The sequence below is a fragment of the Megalopta genalis genome, chromosome 2, assembly GCF_051020955.1.
Source record: "Megalopta genalis isolate 19385.01 chromosome 2, iyMegGena1_principal, whole genome shotgun sequence".
In the NCBI taxonomy this organism is placed as follows: domain Eukaryota; kingdom Metazoa; phylum Arthropoda; class Insecta; order Hymenoptera; family Halictidae; genus Megalopta; species Megalopta genalis.
This window is the reverse complement of record NC_135014.1, coordinates 29,778,833-29,798,668: the sequence shown is the minus strand read 5'-3', so window position 1 is coordinate 29,798,668 and position 19,836 is coordinate 29,778,833. Positions and strand designations below refer to the sequence as shown.

Here is a 19,836-nt window from a genome sequence, read left to right as displayed (position 1 = left end):
ATCGGAATTATTTTTTAAAGTTAACGCAGATGATTCTTACCGCTTTTGCCGTGAGATACGATTCAAATCCGGCAAGAATCAATTGCTGTTTGAGCGACAGCGGCGCCTCTCGCGGCAGAAAAATGAAACTTTATTGCGTGTTTCGCAGCGCCAATTAGTAAATGGCAAAACGCTGAAACTGTTAGCCAAACGATACCGACGCGGATAAATTGCACCGGCGACAGTAGCGCCGCTCTGTGGCAGAATCTCGAAGCTCCGTTCAGAGTCCGTACAGCGCCAATTAGTCCAGCGGCGAAATGCTCAAACTGGTAAACAAAATTACCGACAGTTGGATTTGGCCAGCAGTTTGGGCGTTTCGCCGCTGGACTAATTGGCGCTGTACGGACCCTGAACGAAGCTTCTTTGTTTCGCCACAGGAGGCGCCACAATCTCTCTGTAGAAAATGCTTTTGATGCCAAAGAATTCTTTTTGACATGCGAAAAGTTTAATTATCGAACTTGTTATTTATTCTCAACTTTTTGGGTAGGAATACGATAAATTCTTTGAATATTTTTCCACGAATAACACCGCTCGATCGAAATGCTACTTTTACATAAAAAATGATCGTTGCCGTAGAACGTGTGGTTTATGACATGAACGGCAACGATCATGCCTGAATGTAATATTAATTTTAGATTTTCAACGCAAGAAAAATAGCTTTGCAATAGCCTTGAATTATATACATTTTGGGGAACGGATTGGCCCGAAAGCGCTTTAGTTACGTCGTGCTGCGAAACGATCAGAACGCTACATTACGAAACCGTTAATTGCGAGGTTAAATGGTAAATTATGATACACTTACGACGATATTTAGCAAACATTTCGTCGAAGCACCATGGACCAACTATCATGAGAATAATGTTGATACATGGAAAAAGTAACGAAGAACACCCGACTGCTGGAATAATTGGTAATAACAACCTGTGGGATTGTCAGTTGTGTTCGATCGCGTACGTTGTTTCCCGCGTTAAACATCTTTGTTTGTTTTTTTTTTTTAAATGTAGTTGTTGGCGATGAAATCTTGAAGGCTCAAGTGAAAGACACTAATTCGTTGTATGCGAGCAATTTGCTGTACAAGCATGGAGTCAAGGTTCAGAAAGTTAGTTTCTGCACATGCACATGTGATCATTGGTTTATCAATTCTGCATGGACGAGTCATATTAAAAATTTTACTTTCTAGATTATGGTCGTTCGAGACGATGTCCAGGATATCGCAGAAGCGATCAAGAATTTCTCTGGAAGTTATAATTATGTCTTTACCACCGGAGGAATAGGACCAACTCACGACGATGTTACTTACGAAGGTAATTATTTGGAATATCGCAGAGATTGTGTACCATCGTAGATACAATAATATCAAATTCGAAGCCCTAGGATTGGCTTTCAACGATACCATGCACTATCATCCAAAGTTGGTAGACATTGTGAATCGCTTCGGATATAGCAAGTATCCTTCTCCCGCTTATAAAATGGCATATGTAAGTCTAACACATTTACAGCGTTCGTTCAACGGTTGAAATACATGTGCGATCTTCGTTTAGGTTCCAACCAAATCTGTCCTGAAATTTGGAGTAAACCAAATCACCGAGAAGCCTTTGGCTTACCCATGTATCGCAGTACAAAATGTGTTCGTCTTTCCTGGATCGCCTGTGTTCTTCGAGGTTTCGTTTCCGGCTCTGTGTAAGGTAAATTCTGAGGAAAATCACACCTTACACATTTCAGAGAAACAATTATAGGAGATGTTTGTAGGAGTTATTCGCCGGATACAAATCTTTTTCAACTGTAGAGGTTTTTGTGAACGCGAGGGAAGATACGTTCGCGAACATATTAAACGAAGTTGTACAGAAGTTTCCGAACGTTTCGTTCGGATCGTATCCAGAGAGTAATAGGTAATGAAAATTCACCGAACGAGAAACTAGCAGAATTCTGAAGAGACCTCTGAAATCTCGCGATAGCTTGGACTTCCTTTGTTCTACGATTGTGAAAAAGTTTCTGCAAGACTAACGATATTTGTTGCAGGTATTACAAGGCACGCATCACCGTAGAGAGCAACAACGAGGAGGACACCGAGGCCGCCAGAAGAACCTTTTGTTCCCGAATCCCGAGCAGCATGCTTGTGCATTACGATCGCACGCCCCACGTCGGCTCTGTCCGAAAGTACGAGAGCTTCCTTGAGAAGTCGGAACGTCGATCGATTTATGAGAAATCCGTCGAAATACTCCTGTAATGCATCTGTCAAGTGGAAAAAAGTATCGATGACTCGTGTTGTTGTGTTCCCAAAGCCGACAAATTGTTCGATCGTTCTTTTCATTTTCTTTTACAGAAATTATTGCCGGAAACCGGAGGAGGTCTGGATCTACTTGGACGGTAGCCCAGAATCCGTCATCGTGTTGCACCTTGCTCGCGTTGCAACGGAAAAGCTTGGAGAACCTGCAAAAACCAAATTACGTGGAATCAGTCCAAGAGCGAGTAGCTTTCTTCAGGAAATTAGCAACAGGTAGACGACTGTTTATTAGTCCAGCTAAATAACAGAAATATATTATATATATAATATTATTATATTTTTTCGCCAATATTATATTATATATATATATATATATATATATTATGTAATATAATATATTATATATATTAATATAGTTAAATAGAAACGAAATTGTTGCTTTGATAGGTACAACGTCGAATTGTGCGCCTTGAGAAACAACGGGGAGATTTTAGCAAGACCGGAAATGCGAACGTTGTTGTTTGGCAAGCGATCGGACAGCAACGAGAGAGATCATGAGAACGTTCTTAGGTTGTTCGGTACATCTTTCCCGGACGTACAAATACATTTTCCTCTCATCGAATGGACGGAATTAGACGTCGCAAGTTTTCTCGGATCTCTCTCACTACATTATTGTACAGAAGCAGACGAAGCCGCGTCGTTTCGGTAAGAAAGGAGAATAGTCTCTGTGTACTTGTATTATGGTATACATATCTGTGAGAAAGTTTTCGATCATCAGTCATCAGAGGAACGATTAATTTATTAGCTCGCGTCGATCGATAAAAATTAACACAATCGCATTAACAGTTGCTCGCGCTTACAACGATTAATTCGAGTAGATTCTGCCTTTTAAAGAACGTTGTTGCATCATCCGCTCCGAAAAGCGTGGCAATTAGCGATTTAATTCGTTAGTTAAAAAATCATCGCAGGTTTCACGATGCATAAAATTAGAGCCGAGGTCTTCTGAAAATGTTTGAAGGCAACGCGCGTAACAAAGTTATGTATACCATAATTTGGGGCAAAAATGAAAGCGCAAGAATAAATCTTTCCCCACTTTCTCCCTCGCCGTCTCTCTTTCACTCACCGACAGCAGCCTTTCTCGAAGAAAAAGAAACGGTTGCATGTTTTCCAGCCTTCTGTGTGTACGCGATAGCATAATCCGATGAAATTTCGTAGATGAAAGAGAGCCAAGATAGCGCGAAGCGGAAGCCCGAGGAAAAGCCGGCGGGGACACTCGGTGTGGTGCTGCCAGTCGCAACGATTGTGATCCGATTAAAATTACGTAATTGTTACTCGATGAGCTGTCGTTGTTATTAAAGAGGAGAAAGCAAACATGGATGAGTTATTAGACAACCGATAGAGCGCCGGTTAGCTCGGAAAGTCGATGCGGTTTGCCGGTCGCGAGACAACGACGAGAAGAACAATGACACAGTCTGCTTCGGTGATTGCAGAAAAAATTGCAGAAAAATTCTACTACCGCGTGATCGGAAATCGCAGCGACTTTCCAAGCTGCCTAACACATATATCTCGCTCCATAAAAGGAAGCTCCATCACGGGATTCTCCCTGGACAAGAGGGTGGTCCACTCGTCGAACACGTTTGCCACGGTTATGGCCGGCGAAAAAAAATATATATACAGGAAAACAACGTTCTAAGCAGAATCTAAACGGTACTTAACCTTTTGAGCTCTGAATACTCCTGGCCGAAACGGTTCGTAGGGACGGAGCGCGGCTATCGCTGACCATCGCTGGGGGCAGAATACTTTTTTGCCACACTGAAGTGACTATTCAAGGCGCAAAAACAGTAATAAATTATAGTAATAAATTATACAAGACGATACTGCTGACCGAGTCGTTTCGAGCGCTTCGAGTCACGAAAAGGTGACAGTGCAGGTAATTATTTTGAAATCTAATTGGTTAGAGAGTGGGACATCAAATGGGATTTCCGTTTCGGAAATTCCCGGGGGATTTTTATGACCCTAATATTGCCCAATCGCTACCTAAGGAGGGCAAATTACTAACGAGTGCTGCCCCTGTATTAATTTTACACGAAAATAACTGCATATCGATTGAAAAAAATCGACAAACGCATATATATGCGCCCTTAGTCCAGGCCGCGATGACTTAGGGAAAACACATAAATGCGGCCTTAGGCTACACGGACGACTTTCGCCAAACGCACATATGCGTCCATAGAGCTCCAAGGGTTAAGGGAAACGTGTGTCGCCGGGGTCCGTCGATTAGACGGGGGAATGGCGACTAGAGAGAGAGAGATGATTAGTCGAGGTCTCGAAGGAAGGGAAGGGTATATCTGAATTCGTATTACATATTTTTCAGTCGCTGCAACGCGGAAGGAAAGAAGAAGCGGGAGAGGGTTGTTCGCTGGAGAGGGAATCGTTGTCGGCCCCTTCCATCCTTTTGAAATTTCATTTCGAGTTAAAGTATTTCTAGCTTTTTTCCTTTGAAAGTTTAAAATGAGAGTGGGTGGTAGTTGGCCGCTAGAAGGGGCAAGGCGGGCTTGGGATTGCGATTGGGGGCCGAGGGGGGGCGGGGGTTGGGAAGACGGGGGGTTGCGGGGGGGCACCCCGAGGGTGGGAGGTGGGCGGCTATATAAAGCCGGAGTAGAAGGAACGATAAAGAGGGGAATGAATCGCTACTACCCGAGCAACGCCCATGGTTCTGCAGTTCACGGGCCGCATACAGTGCGCCACTCGAGCGCTTTCCCCAGCCTCCGAACTTAACCAAATGCCGGCTGTTTTTCATATTTTCGATTATCTTCGGCCAAGCTGGGTCAGACGTATTCATCATCGCCGCGGGATTTATGGCAGTCCCTCATCGTCCGGCCGTTGTTACCAAATGATTTTCCCCTCGAGCTCGATCCGTCCGAGCGATCGAATCGGCCCGGAAAACAGCTTCCCGTCGTCGTTTCCTCCGTCGACGGACGACGTTAGGCCGTCGGAAGGCGAACGACGCGCGTTCCGTCGACGATTTAGACACACGATTACTTGCTATCCGATACGATGGAGCGTCGGCAGGACGCTAAGAAACCGTGAGAAAACGGTTTTTAACCTATCGCAGTTCGATCGAGCCGCACGATCGATCGGTCTCGATGGACATAACCTAACATACGGGCGCGTTCGCGCGCGCCGATCGACGTTCGGTCGATTCCGGTACAGGGGTTATCGGTTTTCTTTCGGGATTCGATTGCTCGGGATTACGAAATCGAAAGTCAGAGGACGCGGGGAGAGAGAGAGGGAAGGAGAAGCGGAAGAGAAAGAGCACGGAGGAAAATGGACGCGGAGCGAAAGATCGAACGCATCGAGAGAGCGATGCGAACGAACGGCGGTCCGTCCGGTGGCCGCGTAATCGTCGATGAAGCCGGTGGCAAGATAGAAGTAACAGTAGTAACGGTAACGGTAACGTTAACGGTGGCGGCAGTGGCAGCAACGGTGGTTGCGAGGGTGGTGGTGCGGCGGCGGCGGCGGTGGTGGTGGTGGTCGCGACGGTGGTGGTAGCGACGGCGGTGTAGCTGGTATAGCAGCCCGGTGGAGACGGTGGAGGTGGTGTAGGTGGTGGCGGAGGCGGTGGAGGTGGTGGTGGTGGCGGCCCGAGCCGACGACGTGGTCGATGGCGTTGGTCGCGTGCTGGTCGCGTGCCGGAGGCGGAGCCAAGCTCCGACTCTCTCGCGTGCCACCTCCACCCTAAAGTTCGCGGTCCCTGTTGCACCCTCTAACACCCTCCCGGCCCCGGCTAGGCAGGGAGCTCTTCTACTCGACGCGCGACGCCCCTCGGTACTCTTTGGTTCCTTGGGTTCCCCTTCTCTCCACCGGTGTACCCGAATCTACAGTCGCTTCCTCGTCGGTTATTGATTCCCTCGGGTAGCCAGTCCCGAAAAGGGTGCTAAAATAGGATGAGGACTATCGAAACGATGGAAACGAAACGAAACGATACGATACGATGCGATGCGATACGACGCGATGCGACGCGATACAAAACGGCACGATGTTCTACGATACACCCGGCACACCGCTCCGACTTCGTCCGACCGTCGAATCTACGTCGTCAATTTTTTAACAGAAATCCTGTCGCGGCGGGATGCGCGTCGATGCGGACGGACGGACGATGCACCGTTGCATGTACAACGTGTTAGAGTAAATTTTCTCGGATTCACGCTCGGATTGTGCACGCGAGAATGGACAATTTCGGGAGGGATGATTATTCGAGAGTCGCGGCTGTCGATTGCTGCGAGAACGAGCAGCAAGGCTCGAATGATCGTATCTTCTAATCCCGAGTTGTCCATTTTTGTTGCCCAGTGTCGATTAGGGAGAATTTACTGTATTTTCGCTGGTTCGGTAATTCGAGGCTTAATATTTAGATTGCGAATATACGTTTTTGGTAATTTAAGTTGTTCAATAAACTTGAACATATGTTGTGATTGAATTGGCTAAAAATCTGAGAATATGTACAATAAATTCTCCTTTAATTGACGCTCAGCTTGTACACGAATGTGGACAATTTGTGAAGAGTGACTTAGTTGACTCTTTTTCAAACGGAATAACTTTATAAAGTTTGACCAAATTACTTGGATTGTTCTGAGGCGTTACTGGGCAATGAGTGAACAATATTTTGCAATTCGTTGGAATGCTAAAAAATATTCGGTAACGTCTCGAGAAGGTTCAGAAATCATCTGGTCGAATTATTATAAAGTTAAAATGAATTCTCTCTAATTGACGCCCAGATTGTCCACACAAATGGACAATTTGGGAAGAGGAGATGCGACTAATAATAAATAACCTTGCGGCTCGTTTTTACAGTCGTTGACAATCGGAGACTATCAAAACGAGCCGCGAGGCTCGAGTAATCGTATCTTCAATCCCTAAATAGTCCACTTTTGTGCACAATCTGAGCATCAATTAGGGAGAATTTACATTGGACAGGGAGAATTCTGCATGCTATATGCACCGGTTCAACGACCGTCCGTCCGCATCGACACGCATCCTAATACAGTAAATTCTCCCTAATTGGAAAGCTAAACCTAATTGAAGCTTGCAAACAAAAATGGACGATTTGGAAAGAGGAGGTACGATTATTCGAGCTTTGCGGCTCGCTTTTTATAGTTATTACAATTATAATAATATTGTAACAACAGTTACTATAATTACAATAATATTATAATCATAATTACTATAATTACAATAATATAGTTACAATAATTACAACAACAATCATAATAGTTACTGTAATTACAATAATATCGTAATAACAGTTATTACAATAATATAGTTACAATAATTACAATAACCTTGACAACCGGCAACTACAAAAACGAGCCACAAAGCTCCAATAATCCTACCACCCCCTCCCAAATCGTCCATTTTTCTTTCCAAGCTGACCCTCGATTACAGAAAATTTACCTAAAAATATCTCCTGCCTCTCTTTCTATAACATCAAAAACCATAAAAGAAACAATCAAAGACAGAAAATTTACCTAAAAATGTCTCCTGCCTCTCTTTCCATAACAACGGCAACCATAAAAGAAAACAATCAAAGACCAATCGTTTCGCCTAATTTTATAACTCTAATGTCAACCGTTCTCACGCGTTCCTACATCTTAGCCCCGAGAAGATCGCGCAGAGTCGCTCGCAAAGTACATTTCCACAAGCACATATCTTCGTACAATCGTGAGAAAATCCGCGCGATCGGTCCCGGCTGACGCTGTTCCGCGTTACATACTCGGACGAACGTGGCTCGCGAGAGGTCGACAGGAATTTTCGTCGCGTTCGATCGAGTCGTTTACCTTTTATCGTTCGATCGTAATCGACGCGCCTGTTTCGCCGCCGAATCCGACGGGACTCGGTGCAGCACGGTGCGGCGCGGCGGAGTGGGGGTACGACGCGCCGCTCGCGAGCAAAAATGTTTTCGATCGGCGGCGCGTCCGAGCGGGACGCGCGAGCGGCTCTTGTAAACGAGCACGCGATCTTGTTAGCGCTGAAAACGCCGGGCCGTGAGTGGACGCGAACGTTTAAATAGGATCGTCTTCCGGGCGAGCGAGCGGGCGCGCGCGCGCCACGTTTCTGCGGTTCCGAGGCAAAACGACGCGCCGGTCGCGTGCTCCGAACGTTTTCGTCCCAACGTGCGAGCGTCGTCGAGGTTATGTTACGGTTCCGGTCGAGCGCGACGCGACGAATACGCGGAACCATTCCGGCCGAACGTTCTCGATCATCGAGACGCATCCCTGCTGGCCGCCTTTATAATCCGTCTTCCGAGGAGATTCGCGACGCGAACGCATCGGGAGGGGCCTCACGGTAGTTCGCGAAGCTCGCGTGTCTATCTTTGTCCCGGCGTTGCTTTCGTTGGCTCTCGCCCTCCGGTTTCCCGTAAATTTCTGTATTAACGGTGCACGGCGTTACAACGATACACCGGCAGCCCGCGCGGACACATAGAAGCGAAACGGTGTAACGCGGTGTGTGTCTCTCGCGTCGGTGAGGTAAGGGGTCGCGGGAGAGCGCGCGCGCGCGCCGCCCCCCCTCCTCCTACTCCTCCTTCTCCTCCTCCTCCGTATCCGTCTATCAATTCAGCCGTTCCATTCTCCCCGTCCGCCTCTGTTTCTTTTGGTTTCGCGCCCCGTTCGTTGCCGTTCGTCCGGAGAGCGATAGTTCCGTGGGATTCAACGGCATAACCTATTTTACTTTTGAAAACTCGACGGATCAATACACCCGACTCGAGGAATAGGAGGAAGAGAAACGAGCGGGCCAAGAGAGAATCGCGGAAAGGGGAACAACGTACGCGCGGCGCGCTGCTCTCGATGTGTCTTTTCGCGGGGAGCCAGGCCCCATTTTCCTCCCACGATCGCCGCCCGTGTAGAGAGCCCCGAGAGTCACGGCATTCCGAAAATCGGATGCCGCGGACCCGATCGACCGTGATCGACGCGGATCGAGTGGCCGCCGCCGCCGCCGCCGACACTGTCCAGCTCTCGATTCACGGGGCAACGCGCGCGGCGGCTTATCCAAAATGTGCCAGCGATCGAATCGACGCGAGGAGAGCGCCCCGAGTTGGGGCACGAGACCGTCAGCTGGTCAGCAGGGACCGTTCGCTTTCTTTTCTTTTCTTTTTTTTTTTCTTCTTTCTGGCGGGAACGCAGGATCTCCGTTCTCGCAGGACCTCCCTTTGCGCGGCTAAATGGCGACGCAAATAGCTCGCTTCACCTCGTCTTACCAAACCGGACCCCGAGAAGGGACCAGGTGGACCCTCTCCCTCTCTCTCTCTCTCTCTCTCTTTCTCTCTATAAAAATATATATACATATATATATATTATTTTAGAAATCAGAATCAAACACATTTATATATATATATATATATATATATATATATATATATATATATATATATATATATATATATATAAATGTATATATAAATGTTCGATTCTGATTTCTTGTAGCCAAATGTACAGTGGTTTCGGAATGTTTTTTACGTTGTAGTAGTGTGCATGCTGTTGATAATCCTAATTGAGGTTTTTATAGTTTAATCAGCTTGCTGTGGAGTCGCTTTTTCGGGGCGCGCACTTGTGTGTATAGCGAGGAATAAGCGACAAGTATACTCGTCGTGACATAAAATACAGTTACATCTTCGTGACGAGTATACTCGTCGTGGCATAAAATATAGACGTTTCTCTGTGACGAGTATACTCGTCGTGGCACGAAATACTGCCACTTTTCCGTGACGATTATACTCGTTGCGACACAAAATACTGCGACTTCTCCGTGACGAGTATACTCGTCGTGACACAAAATACTGCGACTTCTCCGTGACGAGTATACTCGTCGTGACACAAAATACTGCGACTTCTCCGTGACGAGTATACTCGTCGTGGCACAAAATACCGCCGCTTCTCCATGACGAGTATACTCGTCGTGACACAAAATACAGCCACATCTCCGCGACGAATATACTCGTCGTGACACAAAATAGCGCCGCTTCTCCATGACGAGTATACTCGTCGTGACACAAAATACTGCCACATCTCCATGATGAATATACTCGTCGCGACACAAAATACCGCCGCTTCTCCATGACAAACATACTCGTCGTGACACAAAATACAGCCACATCTCCATGACGAATATACTCGTCGCGACACAAAATGTCGCCGCTTCTCCGCGACGAGTATACTCGTCGCGCACAACTAACTGGTCAACAAAGACATAAAAAAATCTGCGATTCGTCGACGAATGCTAACGATCCGTCAGTATCGTGTCCACGCAAGGTCCGCCGATGATTTCGTCGGCCGACGTCGAATCTCGTCGATCCGCTCGATCGAAAGAAGGGCCCTCGCGTAGCGTCGCGCGGCCACATGGTCGCGGCGCTTCGTACTGTTCCCGGTAAACGACACGAAATTTCCTTTACGCGATTGGACGATGCTCGGTTTAATCGTACGGCTCGTTTCACCGTTTCAAAGGTTCGATAAAGCGTGGGCGCGAGTGTCCTCCGTCGGGGCGAGGGTGTTCGGTCGCGTTACGCGCCTCCGTTCTAAGTACTTGCACGGTGTGCCGGGCGCGTTAGTTGGTCTGTTTGATGGCGCGCGCGGATTACGAGCCTCGTCTATCCCCGGACGGCTTCAAAGCGTCCGACTGTCCGGAAAAGACAGAGGATGCAGCCGGAAGAAAAGGGCTAGTCGAACAAGAGAAATTGAGGCGATAGATCTTCGGGGAAAAATTAAGACTGTTCCGGGATCGTGTGCTCGTTGCCGGCTCCTGTAAAACAGCCTCAAAGAGAAATGAAACGCGGTCGCTCTCGATCACTCGTTCGTCTACGATCGAGGGCTGCTGCCGAACGATCTATCGATACGTTAACGTTTCACGTCGCGAAATAACTCGAGAAATGATATTCGAGTTAGTGCGATCCTTGCACTTGACGCGTGCTGCTCAGAGTATGCATTTCGGGTATTAATATGTTTATTTAATTACTTATCTAACTGTTTATTTAACTATTTATTTAATTACTTATCTATTTATTGATTTATCTATTTATTTATCTATTTATTGATTTACTTATTTATTTTTCTATTTATTGATTTACTTATTTATTTATCTATTTATTGATTTACTTATTTATTTACTTATTTATTTACCTATTTATTTATTTACTTATTTATTTATCTATTTATTGATTTACTTATTTATTTACCGATTTATTTATTTACTTATTTATTTATCTATTTATTTCTTTACTTGTTTATTGATCTATTTATTTGCTTATTTATTTATCTATTTATTTCTTTACTTGTTTATTGATCTATTTATTTGCTTATTTATTTATCTATCTATTTATTTACTTATTTATTTATCTATTTATCTATTTACTTATTTATTTATTTATCTCTCTATCTATTTATTCATTTATTCATCCATACATACGAGTAAAAACCCAGTCGTCACAACAAAGATCAAAAAGCAAATATTAACAATTAATTTATTAATTATTCGAACCGGTTTCAAAATTTCGCGACAACGCAAGAATCGAAGCGATCCCGCGAAAAGGGTGAATCGTACTAAAAATCTCGACGAACAGAAAGCGGTTCCGACGCGGACGGTCGACGGTCGAATCCGATACTCTCCGCAGATTATGACACCATGCGCGCGCGATTCGCCTTTTTTCCCGCGAACAATTTATTCCCGCGGCGGCGACGAGCGACACACGTTCGTCTAAATATGACGAATGGAAGGGCAACAATAACGCTTGTTGCGAAACTAGTTGAAATTAAGCGTTACGTCACGAAAGCGAGCGCGAGCGCGCGCGCGCACGCCATTGTTCCTTTTACGTCGAATAGTCTTTTAATAGACTCATCGCGTCGTTCTGCATAGCGCGCATGCACTAACACATTTACCGTGCCGCCTCTAATGGATCGACTATAACGTTACCATATTTTTTCTCCATGCCCGGTTACTATCGCAACATCGATGTCGTCGTGTACACGCGCCGACAATTATTATTCCCTAACCGCCCCGCGAAGTGTGCACGGCATCGCCGGGAAATAACAGCGTAAAATCGACTCGACGAATTATCATCCCCCCTTGTCGATCGCGGATCGGGCCCCCGGTAGGATGAAATCTGTTCTGAAATCTATACTATCGAGCTGCTGTTTACGACGAGAGTATAGACCCGGCGGGACAACGCAGTGGGTCCCCGGGGCCCGTCGATCGGGGATGATTCTTTCGTCGTCGGCGATTGTTGCGGCCGAATAAAGCCGTGGACCACGGAATCAAATGTTTTCGAGCGGCGTATCGACTCGGCCGAGAGGAAAGGAGGTTCTCGCGTGGACCGTGAACCGCGGAGGGAAGAGGGCCAACAGTGTTTGCCTCGTCGAGGAGGGCGAGGGCTGAGAGGGCTGCGGGTGAACGAGCGAATTCTGTGCTCGGGAAAGGGACCGCCGTGTCGCTGCGACGGAGACGCAGCGAATCGGAGAGAGAGAGAGAAAGAGCATAGAGAGAGAGAGAGAAAGAGACCACAGAGGGAGCATAGAAAGATAGAGAGAGATAAAGAGACCATAGAGAGAGCATAGAAAGAGATAAAGAGACCATAGAGAGAGCATAGAGAGAGAGAAAGAGACCATAGAGAGAGCGTAGAGAAAGAGAAAGAGACCATGGAGAGAGGGCATAGAGGGAGAGAAAGAGACCATAGAGAGAGCATAGAGAGAGAGAGAAAGAGACCATAGAGAGAGCGTAGAGAAAGAGAAAGAGACCATAGAGAGAGCGTAGAGAAAGAGAAAGAGACCATGGAGAGAGAGCATAGAGGGAGAGAAAGAGATCATAGAGAGAGCATAGAGAGAGAGAGAAAGAGACCACAGAGAGAGCATAGAAAGATAGACAGAGATAAAGAGACCATAGAGAGAGCATAGAAAGAGATAAAGAGACCATAGAGAGAGAGAAAGAGAGCATAGAAAGAGAGAGAGAGCATAGAGAGAGATAAAGAGACCATAGAGAGAGCATAGAGAGAGATAAAAAGACCATAGAGAGAGCATAGAGAGAGATAGAGACCATAGAGAGAGCATGAAGTGACCATAGAGAGAGCATGGAGGGAGAGAGCAGAGAGAGAGAGAGAGTAAGAGACCATAGAGAGAGCATAGAGAGAGAGAAAGAGACCATAGAGAGAGCATAGAGACAGAGGAAGAGACCACAGAGAGAGAGAGTGAGAGAGAGCATAGAAAGAAATAAAGAGACCACAGAGAGAGCATAGAGAGAGAGAGAGAGAGAGAAAGAGGCCATAGAGAGAGCATAGAGAGAGAGAGAGAGAGAGAGAGAGAGAAGCATAGAGGGAGATAAAGGGACCATAGAGAGAGCACAGAGAGAGAGAGAGAGAGAGAGAGCATAGAAAGAGAGAAAGAGAGAGAGCATAGCGACAGAAAGAGACCACGGAGAGAGCATGGAGAGAGAGAGCATAGAGGGGATGCGTTCGCGAAGGATAGCTCGCCGGCTTCGCGAGTACAGGGGTACGCAGCACGGAATACGAAGACTGATCTCGCGACGGGGGAAGTTAGGCTGTCGTATTCCGGCCAGAGCAGCCCCTTCCCTAAATCACGTTTATCGGAGACGGATGGCGAGCGGCTTGATGCAGTATCGGAGGGGGGGGGGGGGCGAAGGAGGTGCGGCCATCCGGGAAAGAGAAGAGAAGGCCGGTTCTCTTCTTCGACGGGGTGCCGGCGGCGTGGCGCGGCTGGACGGATTCGGGAAAAACAGGAACAGAAACGGAAGCGTAGATCGAGTAACGAGAAGGGAAAGAGAAAGGGAGAGTATAGAGAGGCGAGCGTGAACGCGAACGCGAACGGGAACGCGAACGCGAACGGTTGATAAGTTGTCGAGGAGCGGAGCGCGCGGAGGCGCGAGGCGCGATGCGCGAGGCAAGAGGCAAGAGGCACGAGGCCGAGTATGAGAACGATGAAGAAGGGAAAGAAGGGAGAGGAAGCAGAGAGAGAGAGGTACACGCGGATATTGATTCCCGTGGGATATGCGCGCGCTCGACGAGACTCGGAAATCTAAACGTATGTACGATGCTTTGGCAGACATGCGGAGAGATATACGCGTCGCGAGGCATATAACTCCGCGGAGGCCACCAGCGGGCCTGCTGCCGTTTCCACGATTCGGAGCGGCGGCGGCTCGAGAGAGCGGGACGGCGTCGACCAGCGGGGCCCGGTCGCGTTGCGTTCCAGGCGAGGAACGCGAGGAGGAGCATCGCCGAAAATCGCGTATCGGCCGCGGAGGAGAACGAACTTCGACGGCCGCCCTCCCCCGTCCCCGCGGTCTGTCCGCGGTCTGGCCGCGCGGTCTCCGGCGGCAGCCGTGCCGTTGCGACAGCGACGGTGCAGCAGGCGGCGGAGTGAAAGTTGCCGGGCGAACAAATCGGACTGGCTGCTCTCCGGAGGTCCGGCGGCGGCGGCGGCGGCGGCCGTGCGAATCGGCAGGCCGCGCCGCGGGGACGTCTTCCCGAAACCGCTGCCAGCCAATGCTATCGACTAATGCCGGCCATAACCTACCGCTAGCTCGACCACGAGCGACCGCTGCCGCTATCGGCCAGCTGACGCCCGCCTCCGAGAGACCCACGGCCAGGCTGCTCTCATGAATGAAGCCCACGTGCGATCCACGTGACCGTTTCCGCTGAACCTGTAATTTCCAGGCTTCCGATCCGGTCCGGCCGATACGCGCGTCGCTCGCGGCCGGTTGTTCCGTCGGCGGGTCCGCTGCCGCCGCGCCGGCCAGGAACGGCGGGAGAAGGTCGACGAGACGGTGCGGTGTGGTGCTCGTCGGTGCCGTGTTCGACGAGCTGCTCGCTCGCCCTTCCCTCCCTCCCTCCCTCCCTCCCTCCCTCCGCGCCCCGGGTATCGAGCGAATTCGTTTCCGCGATACGAAAGGGGCACCCCGAGCGACGAAAATCGCATCGCGGCGGCACGCGGAACGCGCAGCCGTGGGGAAACACCGTGTCTCGGAACCGTATCGTAATTATAATATGCGTTAATCCCGCCGTAACGTCGAGTGACACGATCGTGCAACATTGATCGCGTCCACCCGTCCCCACCCACCGGCCCACCGCCGACCCACCGCCCTCCTCCTCCTCCTCCTCCTCCTCCTTCTCCTCCTCCTCCTCCTCCTCCTCCTCCGCCTCTTCCTCTTCCTCCCGCGACGATGTTCCTCCGCCTTTATTCGCTTTTATTCCCGTTCCTTACGCGCGATATAACCGTGGAAAAGGTGTCGCCGCGTGGAGCACCGGCGTCGCGCCGAGCTGAGAGACGCGCGGCGAGAGCGTGACCGTTTCACGCTGGCCCTCGGAGCAAGATAAAGAGAAGAGAGAGAAGCGTTAGCTGGCTAGCCGGCGAAAACGTCATCGTTCCCAGCGGTGTGTTACAGTCATCTCCATCTTTGCCAGGCCGCATCGTCTTCGCGCGCCCCCCACCACCTCTCGCCGCTCCGGCAACCACTACACGCCATTGACAGCGTGTGTCCGACGTTGACGTAGACTCGGCGCGGCTGTGTGGCTCGCCGGCGGTGGCGGCGGCGGCGGCGGCGGCGGTGGCGGCGGCGGCGGTGGCACGGACAGCGGAGTAAAAGGCGGCGGTGGAGGTGGAAACGGCGGCGGAGGCGGCGGCGGCGGTGGTAGCGGCACCACCACCGACGTCACGAACAACTTGGTTGCTTTCGCTCTCAGCGTCGATGTTGCCGTTGTCGTTGCCGGTACCGGTACCGGTGCGCAGTTCGCGATCGCAGTCGGTGCTAGCTGGTTAGAAGGAAATGGAATCGCGCCCGTGCAGCGACCGCCGCGGACGACTACGTTAAACGCGATTCGTCCACGTGGAGCACAGAGCCCGTGGAACCGGTCCGCCGCTCTCGGACGCAGCTACTACGATTGTGGGGCCCACGGTACCGTCGGGTCCGAAGCAGGGGGCCTGCTAGCCGCGACACCCGTATTTTCCCTAGTGATGATGACGATGACGATGCTGCTGCACGAGGTGATTACGTGAACGCAACCGGTCCCCGATCGACGGGAGGACAAACAACACCGGGGCCTTGGAGAGGATCGCAGCCGTGACTCGTGGTATTCCGTGACACGGGCCCCGTACATTGAGAGACCGAGGAGAAATCCGCGAGGAAAGTCCGAGACGCACGATGATCTCCACGAACTTTTCCCGTCGCGCTGCGCTTCCACGGTGGAAGCGGCAATACGTTTGCGACGTGCTCGCCCGAGGAATCAACGACGCGGTATAATCGCCGATTTAGGGAGAGAAAGAGAGCGCGCGCGCGAGAGAGAGATAGAAAGAGAGAGAGGAAGCCGACGCGAGTAAAGAAGTGAGTTCTCTTTGATTTAGCTTCGTCGCCGTGATCGCGATCGTGATCGGATAGAGGATTTAGAATCGTTCGTCGATCGGATCGATCGTCGGTCCGACGACGATCGTCGGTCGGCCCTTGGAATTCGTCGGTTCGTCCGAGAATCCCGCGGCGACCCGCGTTTAATAGTCGCGAGTCGATTCATCGCGCGAAGTCGCGTCGAGGCGAGGCGAGGCGGAAGTTTTCATCGCGAGCGGAACCAAGCCGGCTGCGGACCACCAGGTGCCAAGAGGGTAAACGGGAGAGAGCCGTAAGCTGACAGAGGGCCGTTGGCAGAAGCCGCGCGAGAAGATGAGCGACGGCATCGTCGGTGCAATCGCGATCAGTTTGTTCGGTACTGGCTCGTCGCGAGAGTCGAGGCGCGTAACCGCGGGCGATTTTCATTGACGGAAGCCTCGTTCCAGGCAGCGAGAAGAAGCGCCGGGACAGCATGGATTCCAGTTACACGATCCTTGGCAACGATGTCGACGTCTGCAGAATGTTCGACCAATTCTCTTACAAGGTTAGTCTTTCGTTCCGTGCGCCGTGCGCGGGTTGTACAATTCGATTTTCTTCCCGCGCGCCGTATCAAAGAAGAAGAAAAAGAAAGAACGCGCGCCGGTTAACGCGCCCCTCTGGGGAATCACTGTACGACCCGCGAGAGCGGTCGGTTCTCTGAGTTGCAGGGGGAGAGCGCGATCTCAAGGTCGCCGGATCGCCGCGGCTGAACCGTAACCTTCCGGGCCCCGCTATTGTCTCCGATCGCCGGCCGCCGGTCGCCGACGCGGCGACGATCGCGGTCGCGGCGCGCCGTCGACGGTGCCCCGCCGCGTGCTCCGCGCCCTTTTCGTCCTCCCCGGCGCGTGTTGCCGCGTAGAAACGACCGGCAAGCCAGAATCCGCGAGCTAGAATCCACGGAGAAACGAACGAACGAACGAGCGAGCGTTTTCCGGCGCGCCGGAGATGAGATCCTCGCGCGTAAATTCGTCCCGAGCTACGCTTCCGATCGAAGCCGCTCGCTTATCCGTCGCGCTCGCGCGCGCAAACTTTCCCCGACGTTCGGCTCGCGTCCGATCCTTCCTCCGTCGTCTCCGTTCCTCCTTCCGTTACTCGCCGGACGATTTCTTTGGGGGCCCGAGTACGCGCGCGACGGACCGCGGGCCGCGAAACGAGAGTGGGAAAACGCGGCTCGGCTCGGCTCGGGAAAGATTGCGTTTGCTTTCTCTTTCGCGCGTAGATAAGCCGTTTTCGCGGAGAAAGTGTGCCGAGCGGCGCGCGGACGAACGCGCGATACACGCTCGGAGAAGCGCGCGAGCGAACATGGCCTCGCGGGAGCCGCGAATTTCGGCGAATTTCGACGGATCTCTCGGTTCAAGAATCGGCGAAGGCCTAATATCCTCGGTCCGCCGGAATGCCACGTCTTCATCGGCGAGACCATGCGAAACACTACGTCGAGGCGGATAACGCGCGCGTAGGCGCGACACGCTCCGGGAGCAAGACGTCGCCGCGCGAACATGGCCTCGTGGGTGCCGCGAATTTCGGCGAATTCCGGCGGATTAGCAGATCTCTCGTCTCCGAATCGGTGAAGGCCGAATATCCTCGGGAGTCCGCCGAGATACTGCGTCTTTATCAGCGAGACTATGCGAAACACTACGACGAGGCGGATAACGCGCGCGTGGAGAGAGAGAGAGAGAGAGTCGCGGAGACGCGCGCGGGGGGCACCGACGCGAGTGTTTCAGCGGTAGACCGCAGGCGGCAATGGGCAGCGGGCAGCGAGCCGTGGCCAGAGAGGGTTGAGAGAGAGAGGGTGCCGGTGAGGGCGGAGAGGGCAGAGGGTAACCGGAGGCGGACAGTCGGCCGAGCAGTTGAACGCATGGACGCACCATCGCGTCGTTCGCCGGCTCGTTGGCGGGTCCACGGGTCGGCGGGTCGGCCAGCGGGCCAGTCGGTCGCAAAGCCACTGACAAAATCATGAGCCACTTGTTGATCGGCCAATGACCAATCGAATACGGTACTTTGCGGACGCCGCGGTCTACCGGCGAATATTCGAGCGCGGATCCTTCGGAATCGCTTCAACTACTACGGTCTACGGGGACCGGCCCGGGAACAGGCCCGACCCGCGACGGACCCGCCGACGGTCTTAACCTTTTAGGCACGACGCGCCACTATAGCGGCTTTCGCGGATGTCATCTCTCTGAACGACGCGCCACTATAGTGGCTTGCTCTAGTAGCTCACTCGGTCATCGTTTGAATCAAATAATCGTCTTCGTATGTGCATTGTTTCACGCTTCTTTTGTCTTCGCATCGATTTACGATGTACAGACTTATCTTAACAATATAACTGTATCTTAACAATATACAGACAGAATATACAGACACTCTGTACAGTACATATCAGACTCTGCCGTCCAGGGAAATAGCCTCGCGCAGAATTCAGCCGTACCGAAAAAAAAACAGGATCGAAAAGCGCCGAAGAGCGCAATGGCGCTTCTTTGATTATGTGTCGAAGAAAGCCGAAAAGAGCAATAGCGCTCCTTCGATTATGTATCGAAAAGCGCCGAAAAGTGCAATGGCGCTCCTTCGATCATGTGTCGAAAAGCGCCGAAGAGCGCAATGGCGCTTCTTCGATTATGTGTCGAAGAAAGCCGTCAAACATAAAATAAAACGTTATGAATGAAAATATATATACCATTAATTTAGAATAGGTAACAACAAAATGCAGATTGGATTACTGACAGCGATGCGACGCGCGACGTATACTACATGCGTCCGAAAGACTGAGCACGTTTCGACAAATTTCGGGTGGGCCGTAAGTCGTCTGTTTCGGGCCTAATGACCTGGCTTTTCTCGACACAAAATCTGAAGAGCGCAAAAGTGGCTCGTGGTACGCAAACGGTGGTTAATAAGAGCACAGATTTCGGACGGACACGGGCCGGCGAGCTTGCTGCCGGCTCGATCGCCGATCCACGGACACGCCGATACGGAATGTAATTCTAGAAAGACGCGGCTTAGGCCCGACCTGGCCCGACAGTTTATTGACCAGTCGTTCGATCGGAATACGGTAAATTCTCCACAATTCGCGCGCAGATTGCGCAGAGAAATGGACAATCTGCGTGGTGGAGGTGCGATTGTTCGTTCCTGGAGGCTACTTTGTTGTCGCCGGTTCTCGATGACTATAAAAACGA

At 50.7% G+C, this 19,836-nt stretch overlaps 2 protein-coding genes across 4 annotated transcripts in view; both read left to right on the top strand.

The window, feature by feature from the left end:
* The first annotated feature begins 417 nt into the window (after positions 1 to 417).
* Positions 418 to 3,634, top strand: LOC117229891 (FAD synthase). 2 transcript variants are annotated; one of them, XM_033486804.2, is made up of 11 exons: positions 418 to 522; positions 675 to 949; positions 1,044 to 1,138; positions 1,220 to 1,343; positions 1,408 to 1,517; positions 1,581 to 1,724; positions 1,789 to 1,928; positions 2,059 to 2,262; positions 2,363 to 2,536; positions 2,711 to 2,968; positions 3,479 to 3,634. In XM_033486804.2, exons 2-11 carry the CDS (start codon positions 829 to 831, stop codon positions 3,480 to 3,482), a joined length of 1,374 nt encoding a protein of 457 aa, XP_033342695.2. In that variant the 5' UTR covers positions 418 to 522; positions 675 to 828; the 3' UTR covers positions 3,483 to 3,634. The 2 variants fall into 2 exon arrangements, with proteins under 2 accessions (XP_033342695.2, XP_033342696.2); XM_033486805.2 differs by lacking the exon at positions 418 to 522 and having other exon boundaries at positions 541 to 949; positions 1,414 to 1,517.
* A 12,300-nt stretch (positions 3,635 to 15,934) lies between these two features.
* LOC117229887 (uncharacterized) overlaps positions 15,935 to 19,836 on the top strand; it is a 30,989-nt gene continuing 27,087 nt past the window's right edge. Inside the window, exons 1-2 of one of the 2 annotated variants that reach the window (XM_033486797.2) lie at positions 15,935 to 17,006; positions 17,077 to 17,174. In XM_033486797.2, coding sequence (XP_033342688.2) covers positions 16,964 to 17,006; positions 17,077 to 17,174 — 141 coding nt within the window. In that variant the 5' untranslated portion in view covers positions 15,935 to 16,963. The remainder of the gene's footprint in view (positions 17,007 to 17,076; positions 17,175 to 19,836) is intronic. The other variant, XM_033486798.2, reaches the window with a different exon arrangement.

Bases quoted from the DNA above. Each gene is read 5' to 3' on its own strand.
- LOC117229891 (XM_033486804.2), top strand. From the start codon at position 829: ATGATACACTTACGACGATATTTAGCAAACATTTCGTCGAAGCACCAT. The intron at 1,725-1,788 runs GTAAATTCTGAG...AGATGTTTGTAG, and splicing joins CGTTTCCGGCTCTGTGTAAG to GAGTTATTCGCCGGATACAA. The intron at 2,263-2,362 runs GTAATGCATCTG...TTTCTTTTACAG, and splicing joins AAATCCGTCGAAATACTCCT to AAATTATTGCCGGAAACCGG.